General features: G+C 36.9%; 1 protein-coding gene across 7 annotated transcripts in view; it reads right to left on the reverse strand.

The window, feature by feature from the left end:
• Nucleotides 1-16,872, reverse strand: part of UBE2K (ubiquitin conjugating enzyme E2 K) — a 68,132-nt gene that overhangs the window by 33,950 nt on the left and 17,310 nt on the right. The window contains exon 1 of one of the 7 annotated variants that reach the window (XM_072807171.1): nt 1,545-1,596. The exons of the other annotated variants lie outside the window; for them this stretch is intronic. Within the exon in view, the coding sequence (XP_072663272.1) occupies nt 1,545-1,547 (3 nt within the window). The 5' untranslated portion in view covers nt 1,548-1,596. Of the gene's footprint in view, nt 1-1,544; nt 1,597-16,872 lie in introns of those variants that run through there. 7 annotated transcript variants of the gene reach the window in all.

Raw genomic sequence — 16,872 nt, forward strand, 5'->3', positions numbered from 1 at the left:
GGCTGTTCTGGTTAACTGAAATACTATTCCATCCACCGAGATGGTGAAAACTCTAAGCATCTAATTTCCTTTTCCATTAAAAGTTACTAAAGCCTAAATGCCTCACTAGAATCATCTAATGCCTTCTTCAATTTAAGTTGCTTAGTTTAAACTTTTTAGTTACTTCAGTGGCAACTACCTACTTTTCAAAACAGACTTATTTTAAATTTATCTATATCTATTTATTTTGCAATTTACATATCTCAAAGTCCTTTCACATCTACAGTATCATTTCAATTTCTCAATCCATTCTGAGTCAATGGTGACCTTAAATGATTTAGAAAAATCTCCAGTGGGATTCACATTAATGTTCAAAAGTACCTGTCTACAAACGAGCTCTCCACTTACATTATCTAATCTATACTAGTACCTTACTGGTCCAAGTCTATATTCCTAATATGGTAAATTTTCTCTCTCAATGGTTAAAAACCTAAGTCCTTAATTTACAAGTTATGTTTTCATTTTTTTTGGTTAGGATTTCATATTTTTACCTAAGTAACACAATATAACCACTTTTATGAAAAAAAAGCCTTGCAATATTTCAAGAGTAAACTTTTTGCTTTCAAACCTACCTTCTTAAGCTTGCTTACTGGATGTACAATGTAAGAATTACTGTTTTAAGGTCCTTGGCTTCCTCCCCCCAAGCCTCCAACAAGAAGATAGCATTTTACATTTTCTCTACTAGTTTGTATTAATACAGAATGTTAAGAACTGAAAACATGTATCTTAAAACCCAAGTTTTAAAGATTTCATGACTTCTAATTAATCTTTTAATAACATAAGATTAAAAACTTATTTTATGCACTTAAAATATTCTAATTAGTAGGTTTATTTCATAACCTTTTACATTTGGGATTGTTTTTCATATTTTTCTGAAGTTAGTTTTGCCCCCAAACTAAAATTAATTACAAATCGACACATGAAAAACTTTTTCCTGTGCTCTCAAAAATCATTATCACCTTTGGTATTTGTGGTGGAGGATGAAATATACAATTTTACCAACAATAAATACGTTTCCAGTATGCACAGGAATGAAAAATGTTAAAATGAAAATCAGAGGCATCACACTTTCACGGACCAAGGAAAAAGCCCCAAGTGGAACTAAAGGACTTCCATTTCTCCCCTGAAAGTTCTAAGTAAAACTAGAGTAATCGATCTTACAAATCATCAATGTCTTCAAAGTTCTTTATAGCTTCCCACAATACCCACTTTCCAAAAGTACATAACCCTAAAATGTGAATATAGTAAAGGATGATTAAAGTTTTGGGGAGGAAAAGAAGAGATAAGAGAAATAAGAGAAGCTGCCTTCCAGATTGCCCCCAATTCTTGAGTTAGTAAAATGCTAAATAAACAATTATTAATTTTATTAGTATTCCTCTGTCCTTATTTCTGTCACTACCTCCAAATTATAATTTGAGAAAAATAGGTCTTTTTTTCTCCTCTAGAGAAAGCACACCATTAGTGTATGAAAAATGTACTAAATTAGCTAAAAAAAATACAATCACCATGATGAATCCATTATAAAGAAGAATCCTATATGGTCTAGAGTAGGGCCTTTATCTGCAGATAACCAAAGATAAAAAGAAAATGGAAAGTTAAAAACAGATTTTTCATAGCTTAATTTTTCTATCACACAACAATTATCCTTTATTATCTTCACAGTTTAACCTCCAATTACTCCATAATACAAAATTCTGTTCCCAGTGCCCAACTACCTTAAAATCCCACTTAAGACCAAGAACTGTAAGGAATATAATGAAAAATGGCAAGAGATGTAACAGTATTTTAAAAAGTATGGCCTTTGAAGTTAGATGGGAGTTGAATCCAAGTTGTCACTTACTTGTGGCATTAATTTAGGTAAGTCACATAACATCTCTCAATTTTATTACTGTAAAATGAGAATACAAATCTCAAATTTAAATGAGAATCTTCTGGAAAGCAGCAGCATAGTTACCCTTTCTCTAATAATGTTAGTTACAAAAACCTTTGATTTCAAAGCCCTATTTTAGAAATTTCTTTTCACAGCTCTGTTTCCAGTATAAGAAGGAAATGTTATTCCTAAAAATAAATACCAAAACAATGTGTTATTCATCTTAATGACCAGGAACACTATGGCTTTGGTATGAAACCTTGAAGAACTGTGTTACACATTTTTTGTGAGGACAGCTACAAAATTGCTTTTCTATACTTTCTTCTCCCAACTCAACTAAACACACAGGGGGGCCTCTGGTAGTCCTGGTTTTTCTGATGTTCCTTTGTGGCTCCAATGTGTTTCTAACATGTAAAAGGAAAAGAGATGAATAGAAGCTACAGTTCCTAGTAAAAATTTTAAATGAACTATTAAAATGTAATACAAAATATGCAAAATAGCACATAAGATCACACCTAATCTGAATTTGGTAAATTAGCATTACTGCCAATAAGCAATAGTGTGGAATTTAAAGCAATTCTAATAGATTTCCAAAGCCATGGCACATCTCTTGGTGAATTGACATCATCATCACAAAAATCTTTCAAATTCCTTGAGTATACTATATGCCAGAAAGAAATCTCAAGTGTTAAAGTCAACAAAACTAAGTCCTTGCCCACTTAGAGCTTACATTCTAGTGAGAAAAACTAAAAACTAAGATTTCATCATAAAAGCGCTAAATACATTGTTACTTAACCTGTTTAAACTAACATGTGACCTCAAGAAAGTTAATTAACAACTATGAAACTCAGTTTCATCCTCTATCAACTGGGGATTATCATAGTACTTACTATATACAGTTCCTGGGGGACTTTAACGAATACAGTATATAAAACAGTATAGAATAAATGCTGAATGTATAGTGGTCATTTAACATTGGAATATGTTGACTTTTGACAATGATGTAGGAGCAGAAAACTTCCACCTAAAGCAAATATTGGTTGTTGTTGTTTTTTAAGGAGCCCTTGTCACATTATTCTCACGTGTATTTATTCTGTAAAATTTATTCTAAAACAAAATTTCAATCTAAATTTCAGATAGACAAATATAACTCTGAATTACCCCTAACATTACAGAACATTCTCACATTCTCATATGCTATAAAGAAACTATTGGTTTGTTTCCCAGTCAAATCACAAGAACCAAAATTTAGGAGCACTGTTTATCAGTATCATGCAAATAAATGTGAAATTCAATTCTCCCTAAAATTTGCTGAAAATGCAGATGAAAAGGTTTAATAGTTGCCATTGTTTTCCCCGAATTTAATATGAATGACTTATTTTCCCCTACTAAGGCCCCTCAGGGCCTTATAAGAAAGATTCCCTTATAGGATTTCCCTTTTAAGAAAGATTTCCACCTTCCAAGCAGTTATTAAAAAAAAAAAAAAAATTCTGAAGGTTAGGGCATGTCACAAATCCAAAACAGGCTGACATGGAAACAGAGTAGAAGGAAACTGAAGCCATGGGGAACATTTACGATACTCACTAAATACAAGTTCTAGATCGGTTCTAACAGATAGCTAATATGAGCCACAAAATTTTCTACTAATCACACTAAAAAGAATAACATGCAATCAAAATAAAATTTCCTGAGATATTTTCATTTTGTAAAAAGCTCACGTCTTGGGGACCCCTGGGTGGCGCAGCAGTTTAGCGCCTGCCTTTGGCCCAGGGTGAGATCCTGGAACCTGGGATCGAATCCCACATCGGGCTCCCAGTGCATGGAGCCTGCTTCTCCCTCTGCCTTTGTCTCTGCCTCTCTCTCTCTCTCTCTCTCTGTGACTATCATAAATAAATAAAAATAAAAAAATAAAAAAATAAAAATAAAAAAAAACACTGTGCTCATTACATCTATTAAAAAAAAAAGCTCACGTCTTCAAAATTCAGTGTTTAATTTACAAATCATATTCACATTTCGATTTGGATTACCCACATTACATGTGTTCAAAAGCCACATGTGATATTCAAATTCACAGATATAGAAAGTAAATTATTGGCTGTTAAGAAAGGAGAGGGAAGGGAGAGATGGGAAGGATCTGCTAATGGGCATGAGAATTATTTTAGGGGAGATGAAATGTTCTGAAATTACATAGTGGTAAGAGTTGCACAACTTTGTGTGTGAATATACTAATGACTGCTGAATTGTACATTCTAAAAAATCAAGAACAATTTTTTAAAACTTGAAAAAAAAAATCACATGTGGCTAGTGGCTACAGTATTGGACAAGTACAGCTATAGAGAACCAGGAAATGACAGCCTTTCCAATTAAAACAGTCTGTCATGGGATCCCTGGGTGGCGCAGTGGTTTGGCACCTGCCTTTGGCCCAGGGCGCGATCCTGGAGACGCGGGATCGAATCCCACGTCGGGCTCCCGGTGCATGGAGCCTGCTTCTCCCTCTGCCTATGTCTCTGCCTCTCTCTCTCTCTCTCTCTCTCTCTCTCTCTCTCTCTGTGACTATCATAAATAAATAAAAATTAAAAAAAAAAACAAAAAAAAAACAGTCTGTCATTAAAATTTTATTTTTTGGACTTCTGTCCTCATACTTCAGACAATATGTAATTTGGAATAATTAAAGTTCTGAACATATTAATTCCATGAATATTTACTGAGTACTCATACTATTCACAAGGTTGTAGCATTTAATAGAATGCTACAAACAAAAATAAAGGAGTTTATTTCTGGTTTCCAATCCAGCATGTAAAAACTTAGAAATCATCACTCCCATCCACAAAAGAAAGAAGCTAAACACACTGGAAATCATCTCTTCTAAAATCCATCAGAGAATTGAAGCCACAGGACAAAATGCTGCCCCCAAATCATGGATACACAATGGGCAGAAAATAAAACTCAAACTTACCAGGGCAAAAGCTCACAAGTATGAAGCATTACCCAGGCAGGAAAGCCTAAACTGTAATTGACAAACTGCTGGAGGCACAGTCTGGATGAATTTGAGACTGAAAAACTCTCAAGGGGCCTTCCTGCTTTTGTTCAGTTTTTACCTCCAGGATCCCTACTGGTTCTCACAGTGAAAATCAGAAGAAAATGCCCTCATGCTCCTAGCAGGGGGAAGGTAAAGAAGCCATTTTGAAATAAACCTAGAGTTTTCTGATTTCCAAGGCCTGTCCTCAAGAGAAACTTCCAACAGGGGTCTTAACGTATCTAACCAACCTGAGGGAAGAGAAGTACCCTATTCCAAACCCCTCTAGTCTTCCAGTATTATATGAGGGGGAGGGAGAATGAGAAGTACTTTTGAAGCTTAGGGGTGTAGACTCCCTAAAACACTAAGACCCAATTACAGGACTACAGAATGCTTCCCCTCCTCAAACCACCACTTCAATAGGCCTCCTGTGTAATAACAGGGGATTACAACTCAAAGAACCACATGTCTCAGGCCTGACTTAAGATGTCTCTAAGGAGCCTCAGAGGCAACAGGGAAGACAAAAACAAGAGCATCAGAGATTTTGGATTCTGATATATACAGCAAACAGTAAACAGAGACTAATCCTCCCTGGACAGATAGACATAAAGTCTCACACCAAAGGCCTATTTATTTACTTCAGTTCCTTTTACCCATGACATCATGTATGGCTTTGGCTTTCAAAAGAAAAAAAAAAAATTAAGGCATACTAAAAAACAAAACCACAGAAAAAGACTCAGAAGGTAGAAATGCTAGAATTAGACTAAAAATTTAAACTACGGTTAATATGCTAAGTGCCATTAAGGAAAAAGCTGACAACATCCAAATCAAATGGGTAATGTTAGCAGAGAGATGGTAACTCCAAGAAGGAATTAAAATAATATGCTAGATAATTTTAAAAAATATGGTAACAGAAATTAGAAATGCCTTTGATGGGCTTATTAGTAAGTGAACACAAACAAAAAGTGAGTCCATAAGTTAGAAAAAATGTCAATAGAAACTCTAAAAACCGTAATCAAAGGAAAAACAAATGAAAAAGATAGAATAGAATCTCCAAGGGATGCCTGGGTGGCTCAGTGGCTGAGCATCTGCCTTCAGCTCAGGGCATGATCCTAGAGTCCAGGGATCGCGTCCCACATGGGGCTCCCTGCATGGAGCCTGCTTCTCTCTCTGCTTATGTCTCTGTGAGTCTCTCATGAATAAATAAATAAAATCTTAAAAAAAAAAAAAAACCCACGCAATATGATACACAGATCTATCAGGATGGCTACTATCAAAAAAACTGAAAATAACAAGCGTTGACATAGATGTGGAGAGACCGGGACCTTGTGCACTACTGGTGGGAATGTAAAACAGTGCAGCCACAGTGGAAAACAGTAAGTTGTTCATCAAAAAATTGAAAACAGGGGCACCTGAGTAGCTCAGTCAGTTGAGTGTCTGCCTTTGGCTCAGGTCATGATCCCAGCATCCTGAAATCAGGCCCCACATTCGGCTTCCTGCTCAGAAGGGAGTATGTTTCTCCCTCTCCCACCACCCCCCCCCCCCCGCTTATGCTCTCTTACTTTCAGTCAAATGAATAAACAAAATCTTTTTTAAAAAATGAAAATGGACTGACCATGTGATCAAGCAATTCCACTTCCAAGTGCATGCTCAAAAAGCAGGGTCTCAATCTGCACACTCATTTCATGGCAGCACTATTCAAAAAAGCCAAAGGGGCGGGGGGTGCAGCTGGGTGGGTGGCTCTCAGTTAAGCGTCTGACTCTTGATTTTGGCTCAGGTCATGATCTTAGGGTCCTGGGATCAAGCCCCACACTGTGTCCCACACTCGGCACGGAGTCTGCTTGAGGATTCCCTCTCCCTCTCCCCCACCAAAATAAATAAATCTTTTAAAAAAATCCTTAAAGTATATATCAGTGTAACAATGGAGTTTCAGAGGTGTCTGGGTGGCTCAATCGTTTAAGCATCCAATTCCTGATTTTGGCTCCGGTCACAATCTCAGGGTTGTGAGATCGACCCCACATTGGGCTCCATATTTAACAGGGAGTCTGCTTGAGATTCTTGCTCTCCCTTTCCCTCTGCCCCTCTCCCTCTCTAAAATAAATAAACAATTTTTAAAAAATGGAATATCAAAATACATAAGGCAGTAAGAACAAAACTGTAATGAGAGGGTGCCAGTCAGTTAAACGTCTGCCTTTGGCTCAGCGCATGATCTCAGAGTCCTGGGATCAAGTCTCACATCAGGCTCCAGCTCAGTGGGGAGTCTGCTTCTCCCTCTACCCATTCATTCCCTCTGCTTATGCTTTCTCATGCTTTGTCAAATAAATAAGACCTTAAAAAAAAAAACACTATAATGAGAAACAGATGAATCCACAACTATCGTCAAACTTTAACATCTCTCTACCACTATTTAATACATCCAGTAGGCAGGCATAGATGGATTGATCAACAAACACTAAATTGAATCTAATGTACATCTACAGACTACTTATGCAACAGTAGCAGAACATACACTCTTCTCAAGTTTACATAGAACATTCACTAGACCATACTCTGGGCCATAAAGCACAAATTCAAAAGAACAAGAATCATAGAAAGTATACTTTTAGGCCACAATGGAATTATGTTGGAAATCAGGGACACCTGGCTGGCTCAAACGGTAGAGCATGCAACTCTTGATCTCAGGTTTGTGAGCTCAAACCCCACACTGGTTGTAGAAATTACTTAAAAATAAAATATTTTAAAAATAAGTAAAAATAAAATACATATCGGGGCACCTGGGTGGCTCAGTGGTTGAGCATCTGCTTTTGGCTCAGGTCATGATCCCAGGGTTCTGGGATTGAGTCCCACATCAGGCTCCTCGCAGGGAGTCTGCTTCTCCCTCTGCCTATTATCTCTGCCTCTCATGAATAAACAAAATCTTAAAAAAAAACAAAAAAAACAAAAAAAAAAACTAGAAATCAATGATGCAAAGAGAACTAGAAAACCTCAAAACACTTGGAGATTAAACAACACGCTTCTAAATAACACATTTGTCAGAGAAGACATCTTAATAGAAACTTAAAAATATTCTGAACTAAATGAAACAAAAAGACAACTTATCAAAATCTACAGGATGTGATAAGAATAGTACTTTGAGGGAGATTCACATTGAATGCATATCAGAAAAAAGTCAAAATTAATAATCTAAGATTCCACCTATGAAACCAGAAACGGAACAAATTATAAACAAAGTAAAAGGAAAATAATTTAAAAGATGGAGCAATGAAAATGAGAAAAGTTAAACTGAATTCAATTAAACTGAAAATAAGAAATAGAAAAGCCAACTAAACCAAAAATTGGTTCTTTGAAATAATCAACTAAATTGATAAACCTCTAGACAGACTAAGAAAAAAGAGAGAAAACACAAATTACTAAATACCACAAATGAGAGACCCATCTCCACTAATCCCACAGACATTAAAAGGACAAGGTAATATTGCAAACAACACTATGCTCACAAATCTGATAATCTAAGAAGTGAACGGATTCCTTAATAGACACCATCTGCCAAAACTGAAGACAGACTATCTGAAGAGACTAAATAGGATTATATGTATTAAGGAAATTGAATCAATAATGAATAACTTTGGGGCACCTGGGTGGCTCAGTGGATGAGCATCTGCCTTCTGCTTAGGGCGTGATCCCAGAGTCCCGGGATGGAGTCCCACATCAGGCTCTCTGCATGGAGCCTGCTTCTCCTCCCTCTTTCTATGATTCTGCCTCTCTCTCTGTGTGTCTCTCATGAATAAATAAATAAAATCTTAAAAAAAAAATGAATAACTTTACAGAAGAAAAAGCACCAGCCACAGATACTGTTAATGATGAATTCTACCAAATATTTAAAGAAGAAATTATGCCAGTTCTCTACCTCTTATAATCTCTTTTGTAAGGTAGAAGCAAAGCAGGAAGTATTTCCTAACTCATTCTATGAGGCCAGTATTACCAAACACACACGACAAGTACAGACCAGGGTCTCTCATGAACATGTCCGCAAAAATCCTCAAAAAAAATTAGCAACTTTACTCCAACAATGAAGAGAATCATATGGTTACCCTTGAACAACATGAGGGTCAAGGATGCCAATACCCTGCACAGTTGGGTATCTGCATGTAGCTTTGGATGCCCCCAAAACTTAAGTATTAATAATAGCCCACTACTGACCAGACGCCTTACTAGTAACACAATCAATAAACACTTAATTTGCATGTTACATGCATTAATGCTGTATTCTTATGACAAAGTAAGCTAGACAAAAGAAAATACTAACAAGGCCAAAAGGGAGAGAAAATACATTCACACCACTGTATTATATTTGTCAAAAATGCATAAGAGAATCTGTGCAATTCAACTCTGTGTTGTTCAAGGGTCAATTGTATACCATGACAAGTGGAATTTATCCTGGGTATACATGCTGGCTCAATGTTCAAAAAATCAATTAACATAACCCAATCACATCAACAGGCTACAACAAAAACCACACAATCACATCAATAGATGCAGAAAAAGAATTTCACAAAATCCAAAACCCATGCACAAAAACACTCTACACACTAGGAATAGAATGGAACTTTCTTAACTTGATAAGTAGTATTTACAAAAAAAACCTTACAGCTAACATACTCAATGGTGAGAAACTCAAAGCTTTCTCAGTTAAGATCAGGTATAAGGCAAGGATATCCCCTCTTACCACTCCTTTTCAAAATTACACTAGTTCTAGCTACTGCAATAAGAAAACATATACAAGTTGAGGAAGAAAAAATAAAACTTTGTTTGCAAATGACACCTTTGTAGAAATCTGCAAAAACATGACAAAAGTTAATTCTAAGAATAAGCAATTACAGGAAGGTTGCAGGATACATGGTAAACATATGAAAGTCAACCATTTTCTTATATATCAGCAATGAACAATTGGAATTTAACATTAAAACACAATACTATTTAACATTAGCACCAAAAGGGCAGCCTGGGTGGTTCAGCGGTTTAAACACAATACTATTTAACTTTAGCACCAACAGGGCAGCCTGGGTGGTTCAGCGGTTTAGCACCATCTTCAGCCCAGGGCGTGATCCTGGAGACCCGGGATCAATTCCCACATCAGGCTCCCTGCACGGAGCCTGCTTCTCCTTCTGCCTTTCTCTCTCTCTCTCTCTCATGAATAAATAAAATCTTAAAAAAAAAAAAATAGCACCAACAAGCCAACATACTGAGGTATATAAATCTAACAAAATATGTGCAAGAACTATATGAAGAAAACTTACAAAGCTCTGATGAATGATATCAAAGAACTAAAAAAATGGAGGAGTGAGCTTCAAGATTTACAGTAAAGCTACAGTAATCAAAAAATGGTATTGGCCAAAGAACAAAGGGATCCATGAAACAGAATAGACAACCCAGAAATAGACCCACATAAATATAATATAGTCAACTTGACAAAAGAACAAAGGAAATACAACAGAGCACTGTCTTTTCAACAAATATTTCTGAAACTAGATACACACATGCAAAAAAAAAAAAAAAAAGAGAACCTAGACACAAACCTTACAACACCCTTCAGGAAAATTAACTCAAAATGGATTAGAGGGGCAGCCCCAGTGACACAGTGGTTTAGCGCCACCTTTGGCCCAGGCCTGATCCTGGAGACCCGAGATCGAGTCCCACGTTGGGCTCCCTGCTTCTCCCTCTGCCTGTGTCTCTGCCTCTCTCTCTGTGTCTCTCTCATGAATAAATAAAATCTTTAAAAAATGGATTAGAGATGTAAATGTAAAATACAGAAGTAAAAAACTAGAAAAGAGCAAAGGGGGAAAATCTAGATAAACTTGATATACCTATGACTTTTTAGATATAATACCAAGGTACAATCCGTGAAAGAAAGAAGTGGTAAGTAGGACTTCATTAAAATAAAAAACTACTCTGCAAAGGACAGTTTTGTCACAAGAATAATGAAAAAAGGGACTGTGAGAAAATATCTGCAAAAGACGTATCTGATAAAGGACTATTACTCAAAAAACACAAAGAATTCATAAAACTGAGTAAGAAAACACAATTAAAAAATGAACTTAACAGACATCTGACCAAACAAGATATATAGATTGCAAATAAGCATAGGAAAAGATGGTCCACTTCATATGCCATGGGGGAAATGCAAACTAAAACAATGAGATACTGGGGCAGCCCAGGTGGCTCGGTGGTTTAGCACCGCCTTCAGCCCAGGGCATGATCCTGGAGACAGGAGGTCAAATCCTGCATCGGGCTCCCTGCATGGAGCTTCTCCTTCTGCCTGTGTCTCTGCCTCTCTCTCTCTCTCTCTCTCTCTCTCTCTCTCTGTGTGTGTCTCTCATGAATGGATAAATAAAATCCTTAAAAAACAAACAAACAAACAAACAAAAAACAACACTATTAGAACAGCCAAAATCTGGACCAAATGCTGGCAAGGATATGGAGCAGCAGAAACTCTCAATCAATGGTGGTGGGAGTACAAAATTATGCTGTCACTTTGGAAAACTGAGTTGTGGTTTCCTTCAGAACTAAACATACAAAAAAAAAAAAAAAAAGAACTAAACATACTCTTTACCATATGATACAACAATCATACTCCCTAATTATTTACCCAAAGGAGTTGAAAACTAACATCCACACAAAAACCTGCGCACAGATGTTTATAGCAGCTTTATTCATGATTGCCAAAACTTGGAGGCAACCAAGAGGTACTTCAGTAGATGAAGGGATAAACTGTAATATATTCAGATAACAGAATATTAAATATATATTAATTACATATGCAACAAATATATAATAAAAATAAATAGCTATGAAGCCACAAAGATACAGAGGAAACTTAAATGCTTATTGCTAAGTGAAAGAAGCCAAAATGAAAACGCTACATATTGTGAAATTCCAACTATATGCCATTCTGCAAAAGCAAAACTATGGAGACAGTAAAAAGGTCAGCAGTAGTGGTGGTGGGATGGAAACAGGATGACACAAAGAAGTTTTAGGGCAATGAAAATACACTGGGCGGGAGCGGGAGAGTGTGCCTGGTTGGCTCAGTTGGAAGAGCATGCAACTTTTGATACTGGGGTCATGAGTTCATGCCCCATGTAGGGTGTGGAGACTACTAATAAATAAACATTAAAAAAAAAGAAAGAAAAGAAAATACTCTATAAGAATTATAATGATGAACACATGTCATTACATACATTGTTTCCAGAATAAAAACCACCAAGAGTGAACCTTAAGGTATGGACTTTGGGTGATTATGATCTATCAGTGTACGTTCATATTTTAACAAATGTAACCGTATATCTTGGTGGTTTGTAGGGAATGCTGATAATGTAAGAAGCTATGCATCTGTGGGAGCAAAGGATGTCAAAAACTTGTTCTTAAGTCTTGTGATACTGCGCAAGCTTTCCTTTACAGTAACTGTCACCACACACAGAGCTGAAATACTTTTAGTGTGGTTGTACACTTGTTCAAATTTATAAAGTTCATAAACTGAAAATTCCTGTATTTACTAAATATATAAATGCATAAAAAATTATTCAAAGTTACTACTGAAAGAAAGGATTAGGACTGAGGAGAGGAAGAAAAGAGTAAGTATGGATAACTTTTACTCTGGGATGCGTGGGTGGCTGGTTAAGCAACCATCTCTTGGTTTTGGCTCAGCTTGTGATCTCTTCCACATTAGGCTCTATGCTCAGCATACAGTCCACTTAAAACTCTCTCCCTCTCTTTCCCACCATGCGTGCTCGCACTCTCCCTCTCTCTCTCTCTCTCAGTAAATAATTTAAAAAGAAAAAAAAAAGAAAACTTTTACTCTGGGCCAACCCTCTCAGGTCCCCTCCCACTTCGGGTGCTTATCACTCAATAAACTTCATGGTCCACCAAAAACAAAACAAAACAAAACAAAACAAAACAAAACAAAAACAAAAAACAACAACAACAAAAGCTTTTACTCTGTATTTCTTCTTTGAAAAAATTTTCACAGGGATGCCTGGATGGCTCAGCGGCTGAGCGTCTGCCTTGGGCTCTCAGGTCGTGATCCTGCAGTCCTGAGATCGAGTCCCACAGTGGGTTCCCCACAGGGAGACTGCTTCTCCCTCTGCCTATGTCTCTGTCTCTCTCTGTGTGTCTCTCATGAATAAATAAAATCTTTAAAAAATTACTGGATTTATTCCAAGAATTCAAGAATGATTTCTTTTCTTTCTTCTTCTTCTTCTCCTTCTTTTTTTTTTTTTTTTGTCATTTCCCTTCTTTAGGAAAATAAAATTTTGTCTCAATTTCAGGTCTGTATTTGTCGGGGGTACTTGGGTGGCTCAGTGATTGAGCAACTGCCTTTGGCTCAGGACGTGATCCCGGGGTCCTGGGATTCAGTCCTGCATTGGGCTCCCTGCAGGGAGCCTGCTTCTCCCTCTGCCTCTCTCTCTCTCAAAAAAGGTCTAAGTCAAATTAAGGCATTTCCAAGTCCCTTCTTTTTTTATTTTTAATTTATTTATGATAGTCACAGAGAGAGAGAGAGAGAGAGACAGAGACATAGAAAGAGGGAGAAGCAGGCTCCATGCACTGGGAGCCCGACGTGGGACTCGATCTCGGGTCTCCAGGATCGCGCCCTGGGCCAAAGGCAGGCGCTAAACTGCTGCGCCACCCAGGGATCCCCGTCCCTTTAAAAAAAAAAAAAAAAAAAAAAAAGATTTTATTTATTTATTCATGACAGACACAGATAGAGAGGCAAAGAGATAGAGGGAAAAGCAGGCTCTTTGCAGGGAGCCTGATGCAGGACTGGATCCCGGAACAGGATCACGCCCTGAGCCAAAGGCAGATGGTCAACCTCTGAGCCACCCAGGTGTCCCTCCATGTCCCTTTAAAAAAAAAAATTTTTTTGTTCATTTTTAATATTTATTGGGGCACCAATAAAAAAAACATCACTTCTACCACTTAAGACTAATTTTCCACCTAAACACTTTTATAAAATCCAACATGCAAATCCAAGTTTGCATAAATGTTATTTTAACCACAAGAATATTAAACAACAGAGACAAAGCTCAAATTACTTTTGAAGCTGTAACTTGAAGTCCCCAACCTCCAGAACTTCGTGAGAAAACTAATTTCTGTTGTTTATGCCATCTACTTTATGGTATTTTGTTATGGTAGCCCAAGTTGGCTAAGATCCACACATTCAATCATAAAAGAAGAGAAAGGAAAAAATCATTATTGCCATTGGAGGGGACTATTAAACCAAATATTTACTCTGATAGTAAGTAATTTTCATTCCAGTTGATGATGGAAAACTCTTCTTTCTAGTAGAATATTAGCTAACCAAATTTAAAGCTGGCAATTAGGAAAATCAACTTTCTACAACCCCCCAATGAAATAACTAATGCAGGCAACGATCAAATGACCTAGCATTGCTAACAGTTGAGGACAACCTGATATTATTACACATTTATTAATCACTGAATATGAAACATATACTACAAGTCTTTTTGTCAAAAACATTTATCCTGGGATCCCTGGGTGGCGCAGCGGTTTGGCGCCTGCCTTTGGCCCAGGGCGCGATCCTGGAGACCCGGGATCGATTCCCTCGTCGGGCTCCCGGTGCATGGAGCCTGCTTCTCCCTCTGCCTGTGTCTCTGCCTCTCTCTCTCTCTCTGTGACTATCATAAATAAATAAAAATTAAAAAAAAAAAAAAACATTTATCCTGAATCTAGTCAAACCTTTACACATAAACTCCTAGTTTACAAGAATTATAAAAAGCACCACCATAAAGAAATCTCCAAGATTTTCAGTGTCAAAAAGAAAAAAAAAAAAAAGGGTGCGTGTGAGAGAACCACTGTAAATTTTAAATGACTAAAAATAACATTCATATGCAATTTGTAAACCTTAAGTAGATTCTGCTCTCCCAAAAGGCTAATAAACCTGAGGAAATATGAATGTTAGATACCAAGGAATTAACATCTTCTCTGGTAGAATAGTAAAAGAATGTTATTTTTAGCAGATGCAAACTCAAGATTTTGGTAACAGCAATATTAACAATTGTAAAATCTCAGTAGTGGGAATGTAATTATACTTCAACTTTCCATTTGAAAATTTTCTTAATAAAACGTTAAGTAGGGATTCCCTGGGTGGCTCAGCGATTTAGTGCCTGCCTTCAGCCTAGGGCGTGATCCTGGAGTCCCAGGATCAAGTCCTGAATTGGGCTCCCTGCATGGAGCCTGCTTCTCCCTCTGCCTCCCTCTCTTTCTGTGTCTCTCACAAATAAATAAATCTTTTTTTTTTAAGTTAAGTAAAATTAAAATATAAAATTGGACAATTAATTTTCCTATTTCGTTCTTAAAAAAGATTGTTTTAAAGGTGAGAATATGATGAATCTGGCTGCCCCATGCAGGGCCAGTGCTAGAGTAATTTACAACAAACTTTCTGGGAAGCACTTTAGTCATAAGCATATGAAAAGTTCAGACACTATGATCCAGGATCTTTTTTCCAGGAAATCTATCTTAGAGAAATAAACTCATATAAAAGTTATACAAAGATATTCCATTCAGTACACACACACATGCACATAGTGGTATAAAACAGAAACAACTTTTAAACATTCAACCAAAGAACAGTTTAGGGGTACCTGGCTGGCTCAGTCAAAAGAGCGTAAGACTCTTTTTTTTTTTTAATTTTTTTTTTAATTTTTATTTATTTATGATAGTCAGAGAGAGAAAGAGAGACAGACAGAGAAATAGGCAGAGGGAGAAGCAGGCTCCGTGCACCGGGAGCCCGATGTGGGATTCGATCCCGGGTCTCCAGGATCGCGCCCTGGGCCAAAGGCAGGCGACAAACCGCTGCGCCACCCAGGGATCCCGAGCATAAGACTCTTGATCTCAGGGTTTTGAGTTCAACCCCCACACAGAGATTGTATAAATAAGTTTTATTTAAATAAAACTTTAAAAAATATTAAATATATAAATTAAATGCTATTAATATTTAATACTACTTAATATTTAAATATTTCATTTTTAAAAAAGATTTAAGTAATTTCTATACCCAACGTGGGGCTCAAACTCATATTCCCAAGATCAAGAGTTGCCCACTTCACCAACTCAGCCAGCCAACCCTAAAGAGGAAAACATTTTAAAAGAATATTTAATGCCACATAGAAAATATAAGATGTCTCAGATGCCTTGGTGGTTCAGTCAATTAAACATCTCACTCTTGATATCAACTCTGGTCTTGATCTTATCAAGGTGGTGAGTTCAAGCCCCTCTTGGGCATAGAGCCTATGAAGGAAAGGAGGAGGGAGGGAGAAAGGGAGGAAGGGAGAAAGGGAGGAAGGAAGGAAGGAAGAAACTAATGAAAGAAAGAAATATAAATTAAGAAAAAAAATACAAAACAGTATACTACATACTAAGACCTTGATTTAGTAAAAAGAAAAAAGTATGTTAATAGCAATGGCTATATTTGGCCTATGAGAGACTGCTACTTACATCTGTCATCTTTGTACATTTTTAAATTTTTTAAAAAAGGTAAGGAGATAGAGACTGTTTCTAATATTTATAGACTGTAAGCTCTTATCCCTATGGTCATACACATAATTTTGTCATCACCAAAAACTGTACTTTCTCTGAAATCCATTTCAAGTTTCTCAGATTTCCAACCTCCTTAGATCAAGTTCACTATTTAGTACTCCAAATTCAGCTATTAGCTGGATTAATTGTACATCACCATTGTGTCATTATCAATCACTCCCTTGCTAACATTGATGCTTTTGTTCCTTCATGGTACTCATATGGCAAAGCCCCACTGCTAGTTAAACTCATTCCTCAATTAACTTAAAACAAAACAAAACAAAACAAAACTACCTTCCTGTGTCTGCCCCAAGCAGCACTGCTGGGGAAAGAAACACACACAACCATCATTAATTGG

The sequence above is a fragment of the Canis lupus genome, chromosome 2 (genome assembly GCF_048164855.1).
Source record: "Canis lupus baileyi chromosome 2, mCanLup2.hap1, whole genome shotgun sequence".
NCBI lineage: Eukaryota > Metazoa > Chordata > Mammalia > Carnivora > Canidae > Canis > Canis lupus.